The sequence below is a fragment of the Trachemys scripta genome, chromosome 7 (genome assembly GCF_013100865.1).
Source record: "Trachemys scripta elegans isolate TJP31775 chromosome 7, CAS_Tse_1.0, whole genome shotgun sequence".
Taxonomy (NCBI): domain Eukaryota; kingdom Metazoa; phylum Chordata; order Testudines; family Emydidae; genus Trachemys; species Trachemys scripta.
The window spans coordinates 54,628,149-54,648,202 of NC_048304.1; the positions used below are offsets into that span (position 1 = coordinate 54,628,149).

Sequence of the window (20,054 nt, forward strand, 5' to 3'; positions counted from 1 at the left end):
TCATAGAAAATAAGTGGTACATTTATTGAATCCACTGAATGCTACTTCTAACCTTTATTCAGACACTTGTGCTCAGCTTCGAGAGCCAAGAATTTCTCCATTATCATCATTCAATGTGAATGACACTATACATGAATCCAGTGCAGGAAGTGGGGCTCTCCTCTGTTCTAACGGGGGAGATGGGTTTCTATTTCTGTTCCTCTTTTTGGTTGCACAAGGTTAGCCCTTCCTTAGGGCACATGGAATAAAATACTATATTGCATACTATATACATTTACATACAATGGTAAATGCACCATTTAAAAATATACAATACCTAAGGCTCAATGGAAAAGCTTGGTTGAAACAGCTTCTCTCCCCTTTAGAAAAAAGGAGACCGCAGAAGTTGCCATACATTGTATTCCTGTCTGGGTCAGATACCAGTCCAAGTGACCCCTGCCATACTATAAGGTTGGAGAAGAAGTAAAAAAGCTGTTTCCAGAGCCACTCTCCTCCATGCAGCGAGATGGGGGAAGTTGGAATTTAGATGCCCATGGCTCAGTGAGAAAGAAAACAACCACTCCAGACAGCGGCAGAGGCAAACATGCAGGGACTAGCTCTTCCAAATTCTAGTCATAATTAGTACCCTGCTAAAGCCTAGTACTCTGGGTATTCCCTTGCCAACCTCAAAACCCCCCCAATGCAGTTGGACAATTGTCTCCGCAATAGAAGCCCCAGCCCCTTGGCAGCGGAGCTGCTTTTACTCTCACTAAGCTATCTGGCTTGGTACAGGGGTGAGAGCGTCTCTTCCCTTTCAATTCACAAGGACCAGGGCCTTGTTCTTTTGCACTGAGGGAGGATCAACAAGCTCTGCTCTGAGTGCCCTGGATCTTGCCTAGATTGCTCCTCCTCAGCTTTTGCGCAGATGACATCCTCGGGCGCCAGATCTGTTGAAGGGATCGGATAGATAACTAAGTGCTAGTCAGAGGATGTTCCTGTTTGACTTAATTCCTCTCTCACTGATGTCCACTGAAGAAACTAGCTTTGCGGCCTGGTATCTTCTGGCACCTGCCATCACGTGGATGCTGATGCAGCCCCAGAAAAGAACTGGACCAGTCTGCCTGGTATCAGTAATGCCTGGGAAATATGTAAGAGAGGAAGCAGCCGCCAGGACACGATCCTCAGTTGTATTCAGAAACAGCAGCACCGCTTAGAGCCTTTCCAACCAGGGGCCTTAGGCTAACTCATCAAGCCCATTCCCAGGAGGTGGTAGAGGACATATCTGGCAACCTCTATTCCCCTCCCTCTGGAAGACAACAGACAGATTCTTTATGACAACTTCTGCAAGCCTCTGCCCCTTCACCTAGCTCCCTGGACACACTATCCCAAGGGCACAGCTGCAGGCAGAGCCAGGCAGTCCACTTTACATCACCCCCCTCTCTGAGCAGGGAGCCTCAGCTGAGGGGAGCCACACAGGTGGCCAACAGCAGGACCCGTCTCTGAAGAACAAACTCCACATGCAAGGCGGAAGAGGGAATGTTGCCTTTCATGACTGGCATTAAAACTGCTCCCCAAAGCTGGGGTTCTCCCGATTCCCCCCTCTTGGGGCTGCAGCGGCTCTTCCTGGTACAAAAGTGCAATTACCACCTTGCTATCAACAACAAAGGCCAGGTGCTGCACCCAAACCTGTCACAACTGGAAGACGTTAACCCTCTAGGTACTGAGCATTTCAGACAGTAGTATTATAGGAGTCTGAAAAATCCCAGTCTTTAAAGGGTTAGCATGCTCTCCTCTGGGTGGGGGGGAGGGAAGCCCACGGATGTTCCCTGGGATCACAGTCCTCCTGGAGCAGCCGCTACACTTTGTGCAATTTCCTTTTCTTTGTGTCTTTCTTACCAAAGTTTTGTAACAAACCATTAATATTTAGGGGCTTGATTCGCACTGGGTGCAACAGTCTCGCTGGACCCCCTGCAATGACACATCCTGGGCAGCAGTGGGAGGGGGAAGGGCTCCTGTCACAATCCCAAGATCCTGGCTGCTGCTCTTTTCTCTAGTTTTTTGACTGACAAGAGATGCCATCATAGTGTATTTTCCACCTGGCTTTTATACCCATGGATAGACAGCACCATGCATCCCGCAGCTCCGGGGCAGGGACTGCCACCTCAGCTCCAGCTGGAATTCTGCAGTTCCTCGCGGAGCCACGTGGGAAGGGGCTGCCCAAGTCTGTTCATCAGCTTGGATAACTCGATGTTGTACTCCCGATAGAAGTCTGTGAGGAACAGCCGAGACTGCAGGGGGAAGAGAGAGCACACGTTAGCGAGGGGTACACGCAATCCTGTCACTGCCCTGAAAGGCATCGCTCTAGCACTTACTTAAGGCCCTGTCTGCCGTCACTGGCATGTAGTCCCCATAGCTCAGAAAATCCACCGACACTGCACCTGTCCCTAATTGCCCGAGAGTGCTCTCCTTCAACCCACTATGCCTCTTCCAAGCAAGGCACATTTCCCCAAGCTGGTTACTCACCGAGGAATCCATGTCAGGGTACTTCCTTCCTTTACTCTTTCCCAAGCATTTAGTCTTCCCTCCGTCTAGCACCTGGCACCAAAATCCTTTTGCTTCATCAAACCTGAAAGGGTCACACGTAGTTAAAAATTCTAGGGAAGGAAACGTGTGTCTATCTGTGTTACTGATCCCTTAGCTGACTCCAGTTCAAAGATTTTAAAATCGAATTCGTTTCTCACTTTCTTTCCTTTTTTGACACGCCTCTTGGCTTTGACAATGAAAAGCACTAGTTTTACTTTTGGTTATAACTCATGTCAAGTCAATTTCACATTCAAGTTCAGGCAAAATGTTGTGGTGACCAACAGGAAAATTTAATTTTGGAGGCTGTTTCCATAGGAACTTACACCAATAGAATTTTTTTTTAACAATTACTTTAAAACAAACAAAAACACCCTACCTTAATGCCACACTGATTTGACAGCTTCCCATGGTGCTCAAAGCCCCAACTCATGGGCACCTTATCTTATTAAAATACAGATCTAATACAACTATGGAAACCACCATCTTGTCCCTAAAATGGGCTACATATCAACTTACCACACAAATTTTCAGGACTGCAAGCTGACCAACACTGCTTCCTCCTCCTCTGCTGCTTCAGCAGTTGCAGGTCATCAGTGACCCACGGCAACTGAAGATGGAGGAGTGTCTAGAATTCCGCTAATCCATCACAGCTGCTCCAACAGAGAGCCAAATAGTCCTAATCCCTGACATTTCTCTAATGCCATTCTCCCAAGTGAAGTCTCACTGCACTGTTTTGGGAGGGTGAAGTGACATGTCCGCTGTCACACAGGGCCATATCTGTGTCTGAGCTGGAAAAGGAACCCAGACCTGACCCTGAAACCTTTACCACTAGACAATGCCTCTGCTAACAATTTCTCAGGCATATCTGGGACCCAATCAGAGCCATCAGTCTCCTACATTGAAAACAGGCCCTCCAGACCAACACCAATGGGAAAGGTCCCTCATCTTATAATAATATATAGCCTCCGATTTAATATATAGCTTACCAGAGATTCAAAAAGGGTTTCGCCAGAGCAGTTGCTCCAAATTAGGCAAAATCAACATAAGAACGGCCATATTGGGTCAGACCAATGGTCCACCCAGCCCAGTATCCTCTCTTCCGACAGTGGCCATTGCCAGGTGCCCCAGGGGGAATGAACAGAACAGGTTATCATCAAGTGATCCATCCCCTGTTACCCATTCCCAGCTTCTGGCAAACAGAGGCTAGGGACACCATCCCTGCTCATCCTGGCTAATAACCACTGACGGACCTATCCTTTTTGAACCCTGTAATAGTCTTGGCCTTCACAAAAATCCATTGCTAAAGAGTTCCACAGGTTAACTATGCGTTGTGTGAAGAAATACTTCCTTTTGTTTGTTTTAAACCTGCTGCCTATTAAGTTCATTGGGTGACTCCCTAGTTCTTGTGTTATGTGACGGAGTAAATAACACTTCCTTAGTCAATTTTTCCACACCAGTCATGATTTTATAAACCTCTATCATATCTCCCCTTAGCTGTCTCTTTTCCAAGCTGAAAATCCCAGTTTTATTAATCTCTCCTCATATGGAAGCTGTTCCATACCCCTAATCATTTTTGTTGCCCTTTTCTGTATATTTCCAATTCCAATATATCTTTTTTGAGATGGGCAACCACATCTGCACGCTGTATTCAAGATGCGGGTGTACCATGGATTTATATAAAGGCAATATGATATTTTCTGTCTTCTTATCTATCCCTTTCCTAATGATTCCCAAAATTCTGTTTGACTGCCACTGCACATAGAGTGGATGTTTTCAGAGAACTATCCACAATGACTCCAAGATCTCTTTCTTGAATGGGAACGGCTAATTTAGACCCCATCATTTAATATGTATAATTGGGATTATGTTTTCCAATGTGCACTACTTTGCATTTATCAACATTGAATTTCATCTACCATTTTGTTGCCCCGTCACCCGTGTACCCCCTTTTCCAGATAATTTATGAGTATGTTGAACAGCACTGGTCTCAGTACAGACCCCTGGGGGACATCACTATTTACCTCTCTCCATTCTGAAAACTGACCATTTATTCCTTGGACTAGATGAAGTTGTGATCTGACTTTCTACCCCTTGTATCTCCCAGCCCAGCCCAAAAATAAGATCCAGAGCGTGTCAAACTACAGGAATGAAGCCAGCAAAAGTCCCAGTTCGTTGGTGACACCATGAGGTACTGAATAAAAACTCAAGGAATTACGGTTCCAGGTAATTTCAACATCCACACCAACAACACTTGATGACTTCAGTGTCAATGTCAAAAAGGGCTCAGCTCAGGGAGGGATGTAGGAAAACATTAGGTTACTTCTCCATCAGCAACCGGAGGACACCACAAAACGAGACCACAAGTCCAAATATGGGGTGCTGTACTGCCTACAAAAAGAATAACCAGACCTCTCTACCATCCCACGCTCATTCTTGGCTCACATGAAGCTAAGTGACAGGTGGATGAAGGCAAGCAGCATTTTCCAGCCAGCTCTGGGAATCAAGTGCTTAAGCATGTTGTTAGATCACATAAGCACAGTAGAGAAGCTTCTTTAAACTCACCACACCAGTCAGGCCAACTTGCAATCGCTTCTCAGGAGAGGCCAGGGACAGAGCTCATGACAGACCACCTCCCCCTTCACCTGAGGTGAAGGTCACGAGCAAGCTCACAATGCAGCTGCCTAGCAATATTAGCAGTGGTACGTTCATACTGACGAATCCTTACTTGAGGGCCTGGGTGTAGTTGAAGAGTGGTGTCACCCCCAGAAACTTCTGGATGTTCTCCATGATGGAAGCAGGGCTGTGCCGGAGCTCCTGGCCATCCACAATCAGAATCTGAAACAACAGAGAGGCCACAAAGCTTTCAGTGTGAGTTAAGTCAGCCTCTGGCACCAACCCAGAGAGCAGCCCCTCTGGAACAGGACATTCCCCCAAGAGCCCTAACGCTTGCGGCTTCCAAACCCTCAAAGAGCCTGAGGGGAAAAGCTGGTGCTGTTCCTCTTTTGGGTGCCGGCCCTTTGTTGCTGGAGACAGAAGAGTCCTAACGTGACCAACATTTACAACATAAAAGCAGCTCAAAACAGGGTGTCAAAATTTTTAGCCTGTAACTGAGCACCTAGCCTCAGCGCTAGCCATCAATTAGATGCATCCTTTTTGACAGCTGATGCTTCCTTTTTACATGACAGTCTGCTCTGGCTCATTTCCCTCCCTCGGAGGATGACCGACAATAACCATCAGCCTCTTTGTACTAGCTGGACTAGCCATTAAAGAGGAAATTGTCCAAAAGAAATGACTTGGGGTGAGTTCTGGGGAGCTGAGGCCTAGACTACTCCAGATCCAGTAATGAAACAGAAGCACTTGGCCACAGAAGGAGATGGCTTCTGGCAATTTTGATGGTAGGTCAGGCACTGTGGGGAAGTGATGTATCTCTTTGCAGACACTGATGTTGACCTCAGAGTGGGCAATCTGCTTTTCCTCTCCTGCTCTGGGATGGGTATCTTCTAGTGGCAGGAGGAGGTGATGGAAAGGCCCCTGCCCCTCACCTGTGGAGTCACTCTGTGATAAACCTGCATGGACGCAAACCATTGTAAAGAACTGTGGGGTATTTGCAAAAAGTTTGAGAATCCTTCTCCATGCAATTAGTTCATTGTCCAGGGCAGACCTGGACAAGGCTCTGCTCCTTGTGTGCCCAGAATCCCAGGCCAAAGAAATAGTTACAGGAAGCTGTGCTCCAGTTCTGTACAACCATTACACCATTAGCGTTTTTTGGGGGGTTCCTTTTTGGAGAAATCCAATTTTTAGGACCAGTTCTTTCTTAAAGGGGCCATTAAACCCACCCAGTCACTCTGGCCGTGAGACTGGAAGGTGCAGGGCTTCTGCAGGTGCACCATTTCAGCCAGGAAAGGGGGGCAATCTTATGCAAATCTCCGTTGCCAGTTATGGTAGGTAGCTTTTGTAAAGCAAAGTGGAGAGATCCCATTGCTTATATAGGGAGAGAAAGTCTAGGCTTCCAGCTCAGACAGCAGGTCACGGGTCCACAGTACAGTTCTAGTAATAATGAGGATTCAGTGAATAAATAATGTATCGCTTTCCATCCATCACTGCCACAGCACTCTCCCAAATCACTTTGTGTTGTTATCCCGTTTACTGGGTGACTGCAGCTCAGCAGATCTGTGACTTGGGCAGTGGCTCCATACTGTCAGCCCTGTGCTCACTCCACTCAGAGCCCAGTTGCCTGACCTCAGCTCTGCAGATCTGTGCTTGTAACTAAGCCCTTTGCTTCTCTCCCTGATGGACCATGCCCTTTGTGGTGTCCTGGAGAAGCAGTGTTTCCTGGGTCGGTCTTCCAAAGGGGACATATTCATGTCCTTTTGCATAACCAGCTCCTTCAGGGTATGTCTTCACTGCAGAGTTTACTTGGGTGTTGTCCCTAGCCCCACTCCTGTCCCCCCATGAATGCTTTGAGTTGAATGGTGCTTTAAACCCAGGCTAGCTGGTTTCTCTGGGAGCATGGGCTAGTGGGCTGCTGCTGCATTCAGACTGGTAACCTGCCCACTTTGCAGAGAGGACACAGACAAAATCACTTCAGTGCCAGTAGGCCTCCAGCACCTCCCACTATTCCCCAAAAGGGCAAACGTTCTTCTTCAATTGACTAGAAAAGGACGATAGAGAGGCTCAGCTTACTGCAGCGCTGAAAATCATGGGATATGCCCCCCAAAGTAAGTGACACACACAAGGGACAGCAGCACCAGTGAGGACGCAGTTACTTGAGTAGGGCTTTGCAGTGTGGTTACTCACCCCCAGGCCAGGCTAATCTAAGTGCTGATCACCCAAGTTAACTCTCCAGTAGGGATACCACAGTCTTATTCTAAAGAGTCCTAGTCCCTGCTCAGTGTGGTAGCCGGTGCTCTGATGCTCATTCTGTAGAGAAATGCAAAGTCAGCCAGAGATGAGAGCTCAGGTGATTTTGTACAGAGCAGGAGGGTTCCCAAGTTCCATGTTTTCACAGTGCTCCAGGGTGGTTGTGATTAGTTCGGCTGAAGAGTTTTCTTGCTGTATTATGTCCTGACATCATTTTATGTGCCGTCCTCTACTAAGAGGGTATTGTCCTCTCTTCACTCTCATCTGCTCTAACAGTCCAGTCAGCTTGAATATGAAGGCAGGGAGATGTGAGCCCAGGGATGTGCCCGCACACTTTATGCAGGACAGATTCCTTCCATCATCTCCCTGGCTCTGACCACCAGATGAAAGCCCTACCCTGTCTCCTGCGCTGGGGATCCTGCAGTTGCTGCATTTGAATTAACTGGTGGGGTTTGCAAGCTGTTGGCTTAAGCCAGAATTTTCCAGGAGATGTGGAGGGAACAGCCCAGGGCCGGGACTCTCCCTGGACAACATACTGCCTTAGAGGAGTTCATATCTGTTACTCCTCCTCACTGCAATTGCACAACTCATCTGCTCTTGTCAGGCACTGGCTCTGCTCTGACAGCAACCAGGCCATGTATACAGATTCTGGCTTTGTTTTACCTTTGCCTGTTAGTTCTATAGCAGTACTACATTTTCTGGAAGCAGAAGCACTGCCTGGTCTTAGAGCTATTGCTGCTGCAGGGAATAAGTGCCTGAAAATGCATAATGGGATCTGCTGGTTCATACACCGCCTGAGAATAACTCTGGCAACAGAAGCCAAGATCCAGGCAATCTTGCTTTACATCTGTCAAAAAAGAGAAGTTGCTAAAATGTTTTCCGACTCCATGCACACGGGACAGTTTGTAAATGTCTTGTCACAATGAAGGCAGATTCAGAGACGGAAACAAGCTGTAGTTTGTGTTGACCGACCCAGAAATCTATAAACAGAAGGCAGGCTGCACTCCAGAATTCAGTAGTCTGCGGACTCCAGACACCTCCGCAATAAAATCCACACTCAGCAGTGCTACAGGCTTCATGAGATGGGGAAGAAACAAGTGAATGTGACAAGCAGCAGAGCCCAAAGCCTCTGGTGAAAGCTACGGTATCACGGCAGTAGCTGAACACCCACTGGGCATCGTGAGTATCCCAGGGGGACACACTGCCAAGATAAAAGGAAAAGAACCTAACGCTGCAATAAGCTAGTGCTTCCTGGTCCTCCTAACGCTGCTGTGCCGTTTGGGCGCTCAGCCACCTACTACACACAGGCATTTGGAAACCTGTAGACACTCGATCCTGACTGGATAGACACAATCAATAACAAATCAGCTTGATTCTCTATCAGGTAACATGGAAGGAAGGAAGCAGCAGTTTATATCCCCTTCCCCAAAAAAGAGTCATAAGCTAAAGTAAAGAGAGAATGAGACAGACGGGGAGTTTCCTGTCTCTACAGCCACCAAGCTGAACTCTGAACCTATTCCCTGTGCACCATGCTTCACTCGGGACTGTGACACCCAGCCCCTGGCCACTAGGGCTTTCTGACCCTCTTCCCCAGAGTTGCTGATGTCCAAGCAGCGCTGCTCATTAATCCAGAACAACCTTCTGCCAATTATTAGAGATGCTGCCAAGCGCACCAGAGTTCTGTACCTGCCCAGAGGGGTAATACGTCAGCCATCGTTCCAGGTGAGTCGAATACATTCCAGGGAGTAGGCATCGGCTCTGCAGGTTGCGCAGCTCCAGGTGGGCCTGGGACTTGGCAGTAATCACCTGGTAGAAGGTGTAATTGAGAGCCACAGGGTCGCTATGAGCGCGCTGGTGCTGGGAAACAAACACATAGTTAGGAGGTCAGAACACAGAACTCTGCCCTTCCCTAGCCAATGTGCATGCAGCCCCCTGCTCTCTGCTGCCCTTGGGCAGCACAAACACACCCCAGTTCTCCTGTGAACAAATCCACATGCTCCCACCAGTACTAACCTACCCTGGCCTCCTGGAGAAATCCATTCACACAGGGGCTGCATGCCACACTGGAGCATATCTCCAACCCTCCCCAGGGCCCCCCGGGAAGGAGCGATACCTGGTACCAGGAGTAGGCTCGGATGGCCGGGTTGATCAGAATGGAGATGATTTTGGCTCGTGGAAGCAGGGCCGCGCCACGCTTCGGTACCACCTCTGTATCAAAGTAATTGGCACTTTTCTCAAACATGAAGTCTGTGCTGGCGTTGGAGGGGATGGGGAAGAATTCCATGTACCTGCCAAGCAGAGCAAACCAGGAGAGCCTGATGGCACACGTGTGGGGAGCACAACCCAGCAGAAAAGTGGCACAGGGCAAACCAGCCTGCTGGCACCTCAGAACTGTAGAGGGCATGCAGAGGAGCTTGGGGTGGCCAGGCTCATGGAGAGTCAATGAGGGGATGACATAGAATGGGGATAGTGGGGAACAGGGGTAGGGTCTGATGTGGAGTAGGGGGGGGATGCAATAAGAGGCAAAGACATTGCCCTGCATGTATGGCAGAGCACCCTCGGGTGGTGCCTGGAACTAGCTGGGGATGCAGACAGGCCTCAGGATTACTGCCAGAGTCTCTGCTTTCAGTAAAAACAAGTGAGCCTTTAGCTGTTGTGTGAAGAACAAAGGACGGCCCAGTGGGTAGCATGTAGCCGGGACTTGAAGATCTGGGTTCAATTCCGTGCTATGCCACTGACTTGCTGTGTGACCTTGGCTAAGTCACTTAGTCTCTCTGTGCCTCAGTTCCCCCCTTTGTACCACAGGGACATGAGTCCTGCCCTGCCTCACAGAAGCGCTGTGAGGATAAACACACTGTAGATTGTGAGGTGCTCATATACTAGGGGGCTGGGGTACATATAAGAACCGTAGGGCTTGTCTTCACTGGAAAGTTATCTTGAGTTATATCCGTATAACTCTCTGAGTGGATACTTTTGTTCTGGATAAGAGTGCTCACATAGGGGTCTACACTGGTATAACTAGAGTAGTATAAAAATTCCCCAGGTAGACAGACCGACCGACCAAACCAAGTGTAGGAGACAAAGACATCTGCTTGGGTCTGTAGAGAGCGTGGAACAATAACTCTGAAGTGTGAACCACCCTGTCCATCTCAATGGGCACTAATTCAGGCCTTGTCTACACTAGCTATACTGGAATAGCTATACCGGCAAACCCTCCTAGTGGAAATGCAGCTTATGCTGCTAAAGGAGTGCTTTTGCTGGTCCTGGGTGATCCAACCTTTTCACTGCTGCGGGCCACATGCAGTTGTCTGGAGCTCTTCCACGGGCCATGTACATAAATACGTGCTCTACAAAATGATGTCCTCCAAGCAGCATGACCTTGCATGTACTGTGCGTGCAAGGCCATGCCACACAGAGGACGCCATTTTGTTGAGCAGATCTGTGGCAGGCTGGACATGTTTGGGCCTGGAGAGAATCGGCCCGTGGGACACATCCGGCCCACAGGCCACGAGTTGGACCACTCACTGCTTCACCAAACAAATTTAGCTATACACTGGTGAAAGGACTTATACTGGCAACCCCTTTTTAGTATTGGGTTTTTGCCATATTTGTAACTATGCCAGCAAAACCTTTGCGTGTAGCCCAGACCTCAGATGCCAGTGAGACTACGTTAAACGTGAACACATCAGAGCATGTGACAAAAGAGAGCAAGTATCGTATGGAGATTTCCCCAATCTGTTCGTGGGCAGACTTTCACAGCACATGCAGGGTTGCAGGGGCATGCGTGGCTTCATTTCCCTAAACGGGGGCTCTGCTTTCAAAGTTTAGGAAAACCTGGGCTAAGGGCTTATAGCAGGGGTGTAGTTGGGGCATAGCAAGTGGAGAAACGGAGCGAGCTCTTGTGAGACTGTGAGCACCCAGAGGTGCAACGTGCCAGACAGAAATGGAGGGCTTGCCAAAACGCTTGAGGTGGATGGAGCCCAGGGACATTCAGGAGGACGCGACATGATGACTGATCCCTATAGGGGAGCACAAGAGCTAGGATGCTTACCAGTCAATTCCTTTATGATAGTTGGGCCCATTGAAGAACTGGATCTCTTCGAAGGTGGCTGGACTCGGGAAATTACTAGTGACCGCTGGGTGCATGGTCAGGAAGAAGTGCACAGCTGTTGTGCCTACAATGAGCAACAACAATTAGTGGAGCTGGGGTCACCCAGGGTAATAAGAGAGGCTGGCGTCTCCTGACGACTCTGCTGAGCACAGTGAGAGCTTCCAGCATGCTGATGGTCAGCCAAGCCAGGTACCCTTACCACGCAGCGACAGTGCGGCACGGGCACAGGGCACAAGAGCTGCCAGGGGCATAGGCACACCAGCAGAGATCCCCAATGGCTCATGTGAGGGGGATGGCAGATGGGTTGGGAAGAGGTTCGCCCATAGGGCTGAGGCCCCCATTCTACACAGGTGGCTGGCACCTGTCATTGCTGGAAGTGGCTCCTCAGTTCAATACCTCTCTAGCCAAATCACTGCCCACAGCAATCCCAGATGAGTTACTGACCCCATGTTCAGACCTGGTCCCAGATCCCTGTGCAGTGTGTCAGCGTGAGAGGGCACAGACCTGTTACTGGCAAGGCACTAGAGGAGCACATCGGCTCGGCTAAAGAGGGTAAGGACTTGTGTGGGTAAACCAAGAGCCTGCACTACTTCTCACAGTGACTTAGCAGGTGCAGCTCTTCCCTGTGAGTTCGGATTATGCCCCAGCAGGGTGGTAGGAGCATTGTGCTGATGGAGGTGCTCCACTTGGGTGGGACAAACCAGAGGCCCTAATCACGTGATCACTGGCTGCTGCTGTACAGATCTATGAATGGTCTGTCTGCACAGGAGGCAGCCAAGCCAGGAGTTTATCTTTAAATGGGCTATACAATTACCAGTTTTCTGGGGTCCAACGACAAGGAATTTGGGGAGCCGGTCACATGTTTTCTCTTTGGACCAGATATCCTTGTGCCTCTTATCATCACAGGGATTCTGCACAACAGAGTGAACAGGATTTAATATTAGTGAGGGAGCTGATGAGGGCTCTTGCGGATAGAGTGTAACACATAAGGAACAATTCACAACTACATCCCCATTCCACTGAATGCCGGCACGCTGCACTGCACAGACCAAGCCACGGGAACATCTTCCAAAGCACCCAAGTGATTTAGGAGGGAGGGTCCCTTTTGAAAGTGCTACCTGCAATTCCTGTCCAAAGTAACCAAGATGTGGGCCCATCATCACTGCTGGGCTGAGAAGCAATCCCTTCCCTGCTGCATCCCAGCACAGCAGCTCTGGCAGACTGACAAGTCCATCACCTTCACTTCATTTCATTTGCTTATTAACATGCAGAGAGCTGCTGTGCTGGGATGAAGTGGAATAAGCATGTTTTTATTTAACTAACACGAATTCTATACTGTGAAATTATGTCAGGATAAGTCACATTAACATGCCTGCAAGCTCTTCCAGCCCCACGGACATTCCTCCCCCCACAGTTACATCCTCAACGAGCCAAGTACCTGGGACCCCCTCCAGGCCAATGAGAGCTCTCTCTGTCTCCACAGCTCACACCAGGAGCGTGGCCCATCACTCCCTTCCCCCAACGTCCTATCTTTGGGATCTGGGGAACGAGGCAACAAGGACCAAACCCCACGGCCATACGTTGGACCCTTCTGGGCACTGGAGCAGCAGTGTCACCATGGTAACCCTTCCCTCTCCATGTACCTTCCAAAGAGAAAGCAGCCTCCTGCAAGAGGCCACAGGGAGGAGTCCCGAATGGCCAAGGGAGATCAGAACAGCCTACTCACCTGCCACAGTGGGTTCTTCTCCTGGGGAAAGATTTCAAAGTACTTCTTTGCTAGCTGGACAGGAGGCAGAGTCTGCAGGCGAAGGTTGGTCCAGCACTGCACAAACTTGACCAGGCTCTCAAAAGTGTACAGCCCCAGCCGGTCATTCCCATAGTTAGACAGGTGTGTCATGAAGATGCTGATCTGCAAACAGGGAACACAAGGAGCATTTACAAGTCAGCCCTGCGTCATCCCAGCCTGCTCTCTGCCACTCTTCTGCATCCCATCGCCAGACAGAAGCTGCTGGCTTCCCAGGTCTGCTCTGGCTATCTGAGCTGGTAAATATGCATCTCTCCTAGGCTATGGGGCAAAGGCAAGAGAATATATTGTGCCCCCTGGATTACTGCTCTGCAATCCACACCTCTGCTCCAGACAATGGGCACCGCGGGGAGAGGGAAGTAGGTTATTTTCCAAATAGCCCCAATTGGGCTAGTCCTGGGAAATCCCAAGTGCAGACCATGTGTGAATCAGAGTGCGTTCTCTGACAAAGCCCCAGCGCAGATACTAGTGCCGCAGACAGCTGGAACAGGGACCCTGTTCGGCCCTTACAAAACACTGACTGGTGGGGACAGGGTCTACCATGGTCTTAGCTACCTGGTCCTAGCTCTCCCGGCAAGTGCACTGTGCATTCCCAGAGACAGCAACTCACCTCTCCTAGGAGCCCCAGACCCGGACACTCACAAGTCAAACACATTCCCATCCTTAACGAGCTACGGCTCCACATTCCAGGTGACCACAGGACAGTTTTGGACGCTGGGCTGAGGCCAAAGTAGTGATTTGTCCACAGTGACCCTTTTCAAGCAGTCAACAGCTTAGAAAGCCCCTGTCCAGGAGGGAATTGGGAGCAGAATCTCCTGTATGCTCAGAACTGGAATTCAGTTCTTCCTCCTCTTCCCATTGTTAGAGGGGATGCCAAGCCCTGAGAGCAGGGCACTCCCTGCACTGGCTGCGGCATGTGCCAGCTTGAGCAGGGGACACAGAGCTGGGCAGGGGAGTGCTGAGGCTGGCTTTGGGTGTCAGGCAATGTCCTGGAAGAAGCAATCCAAGGCAGAGTGGATGATCTCACAGGAGCATCCCAGATCCCGAGTCTGTGGGAAGCCAGCTTCGACTCACCAGCAGCGTAAGGAACAATCTTGGGTTCACTCTTTAAACCACTAAAAAATACACTGGGACCTTACGCTGCTGGTGAGGGAACAGACATTCTCCACCAAAAGGTCCTCCTAGGGGGTGTGGGCATCCCCCTGCTGAACTTCTTGCCAAATTTTGGGCATGGGACCCTCCCAAAGCTCAGGGGCATACGCATATCCTCCCTAAACTCCCAGGAGGGCACCTTCTGCCCACCAGGTTACAGGGCTCACAGACCTACAGCCAGCACGAGCTGGTGCATTCACCCTGCCTTGCTGAACCGCCTACTCCCGTCATTGCGTTCGTTTGTCCCCCAGATAGTTTGCTGTTAAGAATTTTAGCGCTCGGCTGAAAGTGCTGCCAGCTCGAGTTCTGCACACGGCTTTGACGGCTCCAACGCACTACCGGGCACAAATGCTGCAAGGCCAAAAGGTCAGCAGCACAGCAGGAGAGTTCCTCACTGGGAAGGAAGCAGGTGGTTTAGCACCCCAGGGTGCAAGAGGAGCCTAGGCAATCACGTGGGCATCCACTGCTGGAAAGCTGGAGGCGAATCACTGTGAGGCTCGGGGAGCAGGTCCACCTGGCAAGGTGAGAGGAACAGGCTCAGGAGTAGCTGTCCGTATATCAGGAGAAGGCATCCATTTCTCCAACTGCTTGCGGAGCCACTTGATAGACAGGGATCATTGCACAATGACCCCTTTCCTCACCACTGACACAGCCCTCCTGCACTGGGGGTGGGGATTCAATCACCACACCTGCTCACCCGGAACACTGCCTGCGTGACAAATGTGGCATACAACAGGGGCAGTCAAATCTCCAGGCCTGCCATGACCAGTTCTGGTAAAATCATTGCCCATAAATGGTCCCAAGCAAGAGGAATCGCAACCAGCCAAGCCAACCAGGACTTTGCAGGGCCACTGCCCTCCTCTTCCTACTGAGTCCGGCTGTCTTGTAACAGTATAACATGCATGCCCCATCAGATCAGCTCTGGTGGCCTGCCCTGCCCTGTCTGGTTCTGCCAACACAGCCCTGAGCGAACCTGCTGATGTAATCTATGACCAAGCTCTGCCCCTCAACTGACCCATGACTAGCTTGGCAGTAAGCCCCCATCTGCAGCATGGCATTATCTCCCCTGCTCAGCCCTGACAAGAAGCTGTAGACAGAGAAGCCTGGAGTTCAGAGAATAGATGATGAGGGAGTCTTTAGCAATATAAAGCAACAGCTGTGGGTACAGCAATGGCCTTAATGGCATTTAGTGTGAACAGAAGGGCCTGTGAGAAGTGCTCAGAAACATCCCCTTCTGCTGCTAGGAAATACAGCCAGGGCACGTGGCATTCCTGAAATTAAGGCTTGCTCACTAGTCAGAAGATCAAACATCATCTGTTGACACTGCAGAGTTATCCATACACCCAGGACTCCTGCACGTGGGCCACACTCAGGCGGGCTGGAAGCACCACAGAGGAGTGCAAAGATGCTGTGCCCTCAGTCTGCTATGGATCACTGACGCAATGCGGGGCTGGCGGCTTTCTCCAAACACTGAGATGTCTCTATCACTGGGGTTGGAGAGCAAAGCTCTGGGCTCCCTCTGCAAACAGGAGCAGTGAAGATGTGCTGATAGCATAGCCCTCCTCTGCTTGCAGGGATGAAGGGAAATGAGGGAGAAATACCCAGCAGAAGGAAAGGTGCAAATACAGGAAGAGACTGAAGGGGTTCAGAGGAGGCTAGAGAGTCACAGTGGGGAGCCAAAGCCAAGGGGACAGTTTTATCTGCTAGAAGACACCACAGCCCTTGAGAGATGCCAAGGCGGTGCCTGCAGTGGGCAGCCAAGGCCTGGCTGTACTGCAGTGGGGCTCTTGGAAGGGTGGAGTTCACCTTACACCACACTGAGGGCACCAGATAATCTGACAGACCATGAGGCAGTGAGCTACAGAACTGAGCCTGTCCAGAGTGATGCCGATGATACAAAGACTGACTCTCTAGACACAGGCTTGTGTATCTCCTGCTGAAGGGGACAGATAAGGCAATGACAACTGTTAACATAGGTGGATTTGCTGGCTGTGTAAAGGTAACGGCCTCAATCGTGGCCAACACCTGACTTCAGAGCTGAAAGCAGGAATCTTTACAGCTTGAGCTAGAAAGCCAGGCTGGGACTGTGGAGCAGGTACAGCAGGCTGCATAACACACACTGACCAGTGGGTTACAGGAACAGTTACATTATTGGTGGGTCAGTCACAGCCTGTGATCGTGTCAGGGACCCAGCGTGTGTTATAAGAATTTATCATTACACTCCCAACCCTGCCTCTAGCACCAGAGCTGAGCTAAACAGGAGGAAGGTGGCTGAATAGAGGGCTGGATTTCCCACAGTGCTGCGTTCCAGCCAAGTCAGAGGGAGGTGCTGCCTGTACTAACCAGAGGATGTTTGGATTCTGATGTCAGCCCAGTTCTGCAGCCTGACAGAAATCAGGTGTTGTCCCCAGTGTATACAGAATTCTTCTTTGCAGCCAAACTAGTCTAACATGCATTTTGCTAACTGGAATTGGAGCAGCAAAACAAAGAAAATAAATGCTTCATTTTCCAGCTTTGTGGGTGAGAGAACTATAAGTCAAGATTATAATGAAGCTCCTTCTGATCTGACAGCTCAGGCATTGTCAGTTTCATCCAGAACAATTTACAAACTTGGAACCTAATTCTGTAAACCCTTAATCATTTGATCAATCCCATTGAAGACAATGGGATTATTTGCATGGCTATGGACCACTTTTGCAGACTGGTAAGAGTTTCAGGAGTTTGTTCCTATAAAGGAAGTTGAATCACCCATTGAAATGCAATGTTTGGGTGCAATACCATAAAGCAGTTTAGGATACAGTTCTATTTAAAATTTGTCTTTTAATAAGTCAAGACATATGCTGAAATGGCTCCTCACCCAACTCCCATATTCCATATAAACAAACCGAATATTACATATTTGTGGGGAAGTGAGTAGTTAAGCATGTTGAGGTCTGTATGTACAAAGGGGGGTGTCAGAGGAGACAGGGAGAGAGCAAGGGGGCCCTGGGCTGGGCGGAATCATATGGAGGGTCATGTGAGGAGGTCACGTGCCCTCCCTTGTGTCCCTCCCATAAGTGCAGTACCAGCAAGAAATGATTTCTACTTGCACCTCTGACTGGAAACCACAGGCCAGGAGTCTGTTTGCAGGTGACTGAAGGAGGGGAACAGCCAGCGTGGGTTGGTGCTTTGCGCATTAGGACACAGTCATCTGGTCACCACTTTTTACATAACAAAACTGCCCTCTTGGATAGAGAGGGGGAGCCCAGTGGATTGTGATCTCTGGATTTCAGCAAGGCTTTTGGCCCAGCGGTGCCCTCACTCCCAGTGCAGGCTCTGGGGTAGGGAAGGGAAGGAAAGATGAGCTGAAATGATCCAAGGACCAGAGAATGATGAATTTATGAGAGAAGATGAGAGTAATAATGATGGTTTCTCTTAAGCTGTGAGGCTGGTTATAGGGCTGGAAAACACAATAACTCTGACTGGATAATAATACCCATACCAAGACAGGACACTTCTAGGGGACAGGGGGAGTAAACTGGTTTAAGTTTAACAAAGGAAATTAGGGAAGATCTTTGGACCCGAGACCAATGAGAAAGGGGAACATCTTGCTTTGACACACTCACTAGGTATCTGTAAGGAAAGAGAATGTCTGGGAAGTTTAGGAAGGGAGTGATAGACAGAGGGATGGACTAGGAAATGCAAGGCCCCTTCGGCTGCCTCCTTCTCAATTTTCTGAACCTGACAGTCTGAGCGCACCGTCTCTCTGTTTATTTCTCTGGATTTAAAAAAACAGAGGTGGGAAAGCCCCCAGCTGCCATCCGCAGCAGAAAGCTGGGAAGAGACTGGAGAGTGCAAAGACAGTGCATTACTCAGGAGTTTGCTGGAGCCAGGCAGTGACTGGGGGGGGGGGCAGGAAAGAGCTGCATCAGACCTGGAGCTCCTGAAAATGCCTCAGGCAAGACAGCAGCATCACAGGAAAAACTGTTTCACATGTATCCAAGTTTCAAGGAAATGGATATGGGGGGTGGGGAGACACACCCTAGCAACGAAAGCCCAGAGGAGGATTTGTCACAGCACCTGGAGACAAGCCAGATGCAGCCAGATGCACAAACCAATAAAGGAAGCCAAGGACTTTTGGCTCTGCAATTCGTTGGGGGAAGACTGCAGCACATGTGAGAGGAGCTCCAGCATCTGGCTGGGCTCAGCACGCCAGCCCCTTCTTCCAATCCTGTGCTTGAGGAGGTTTGCTCTGGCTGACCCTGAACTCTGATATGAATTGACAGGGGACAAAAGGGAAGCAGGGTTTGCTAAGAATCCCCCTAAGCAGCAAGGGCTGCTTTAGCCTTCTCTATCCAGGTGAGCGGCTGCCCCACCCTTCCCCCAGCTCTCGCTCTCCCACTCTAGGCAAACCTTGCGTATGAGAGCTTCCACCCCCGCACTCTCCATGGACACTGATAATGGGCCTTGCTTTCCACGCTGGCAAGCTTACTGGGTTCAGAAGCACAGTCAGGAAGAGTTCACCACCCCGAATGCTTTTGTCCAACTCCTTGGAGCCCCCAGGATATTCGTTGTAGAAGATGGTGTGAGTAAAAAGCCCACACGTCTGTCGAGGCAGCACCTAGTGGAGCCAGAGAGAGGGAACATTAGAGAGGAGGCTGAGACCATGTGCATGGGTGTGTCGAGGCAGCACCCTACAGAATGACCTGGAGAGGACACCACGAGCGAGGGACCCAGAGCATCACAGGTTTACAGGATTCAGACATTCCCCTCATTCACTTGCTCATCCTGCTCTGAGTAATGGCGCAGGGGGTTAGTGGGATCTCAGCTTCATGCTAGTGTGCATGGTTCTCCACCACATTCCCACAGGGGCTGACCCATCCATCCGACACACAGGTCAGGGCAGGTGCTGCAGACGTGCCTCCTCGGAAAGAGCCCTGGAGTCTGAAGAGGAAGAGTTGGCTCCTGCAGAGATGGTGCTTTCATGGGCCCGGGATGCATGGCTTTGTAGACATGTACTTGCTGGCATTTGGAAGTTTTCATTCTAAAACCTCACATACGGTAGCCTCTGCACTGCACTGACTCCGACCACAGAAGCACAACAACGGGCTCTTCCTTAGCTTTGATGGATAGTTTTGGGAAGTTTCAGCACTCAAGGTACTGGGTGGAGCTTCTCAGCACTGGTCACCTAGAAGCCTCCCTCAGCTGACTGCCGCCATAGCTCCTACCAGAACTAACCCAAAGGGCTCCACTCTCCCAGCTGGTAACCACTCACCATGATGCTGTTATGGATGAACCCTCGCCGGTACCGGGCGGGCCGCAGGTGGGGATACTCCTCAGTGCTGGTCACCTGGATGCCCCAGACGGATTTCCAGGCCTCATAGAGCTGTGCATGGATGGGATAAACTCCAGAATGATGGGGGGCCACAGCATAGCCCAAGTCCGTTGGGATCCCATGTTCCTGGAAGCAGAACACAGCTTTCGCTCAGTATTTAACTCCCCATTGTCTTTAATGAGAACCACAGCAGTGCAAGCAGTCTCCCCGGGGACCCTGTGTGAAATGGGAAGCTCGGAGTGCTGCCAGAA

At 50.1% G+C, this 20,054-nt stretch overlaps 1 protein-coding gene across 3 annotated transcripts in view; it reads right to left on the bottom strand.

Moving 5' to 3' along the window:
• Positions 1 to 20,054, bottom strand: part of NDST2 (N-deacetylase and N-sulfotransferase 2) — a 192,739-nt gene continuing 172,685 nt past the window's right edge. For all 3 annotated transcript variants that reach the window (XM_034775787.1, XM_034775786.1, XM_034775785.1), the window contains exons 5-14: positions 19,744 to 19,929; positions 18,961 to 19,089; positions 13,260 to 13,442; positions 12,348 to 12,444; positions 11,474 to 11,597; positions 9,536 to 9,710; positions 9,109 to 9,279; positions 5,288 to 5,397; positions 2,503 to 2,605; positions 1 to 2,267 (exon numbers count right to left, since the gene is read on the bottom strand). In XM_034775787.1, the coding sequence (XP_034631678.1) occupies positions 2,142 to 2,267; positions 2,503 to 2,605; positions 5,288 to 5,397; positions 9,109 to 9,279; positions 9,536 to 9,710; positions 11,474 to 11,597; positions 12,348 to 12,444; positions 13,260 to 13,442; positions 18,961 to 19,089; positions 19,744 to 19,929 (1,404 nt within the window). In that variant the 3' untranslated portion in view covers positions 1 to 2,141. The remainder of the gene's footprint in view (positions 2,268 to 2,502; positions 2,606 to 5,287; positions 5,398 to 9,108; positions 9,280 to 9,535; positions 9,711 to 11,473; positions 11,598 to 12,347; positions 12,445 to 13,259; positions 13,443 to 18,960; positions 19,090 to 19,743; positions 19,930 to 20,054) is intronic.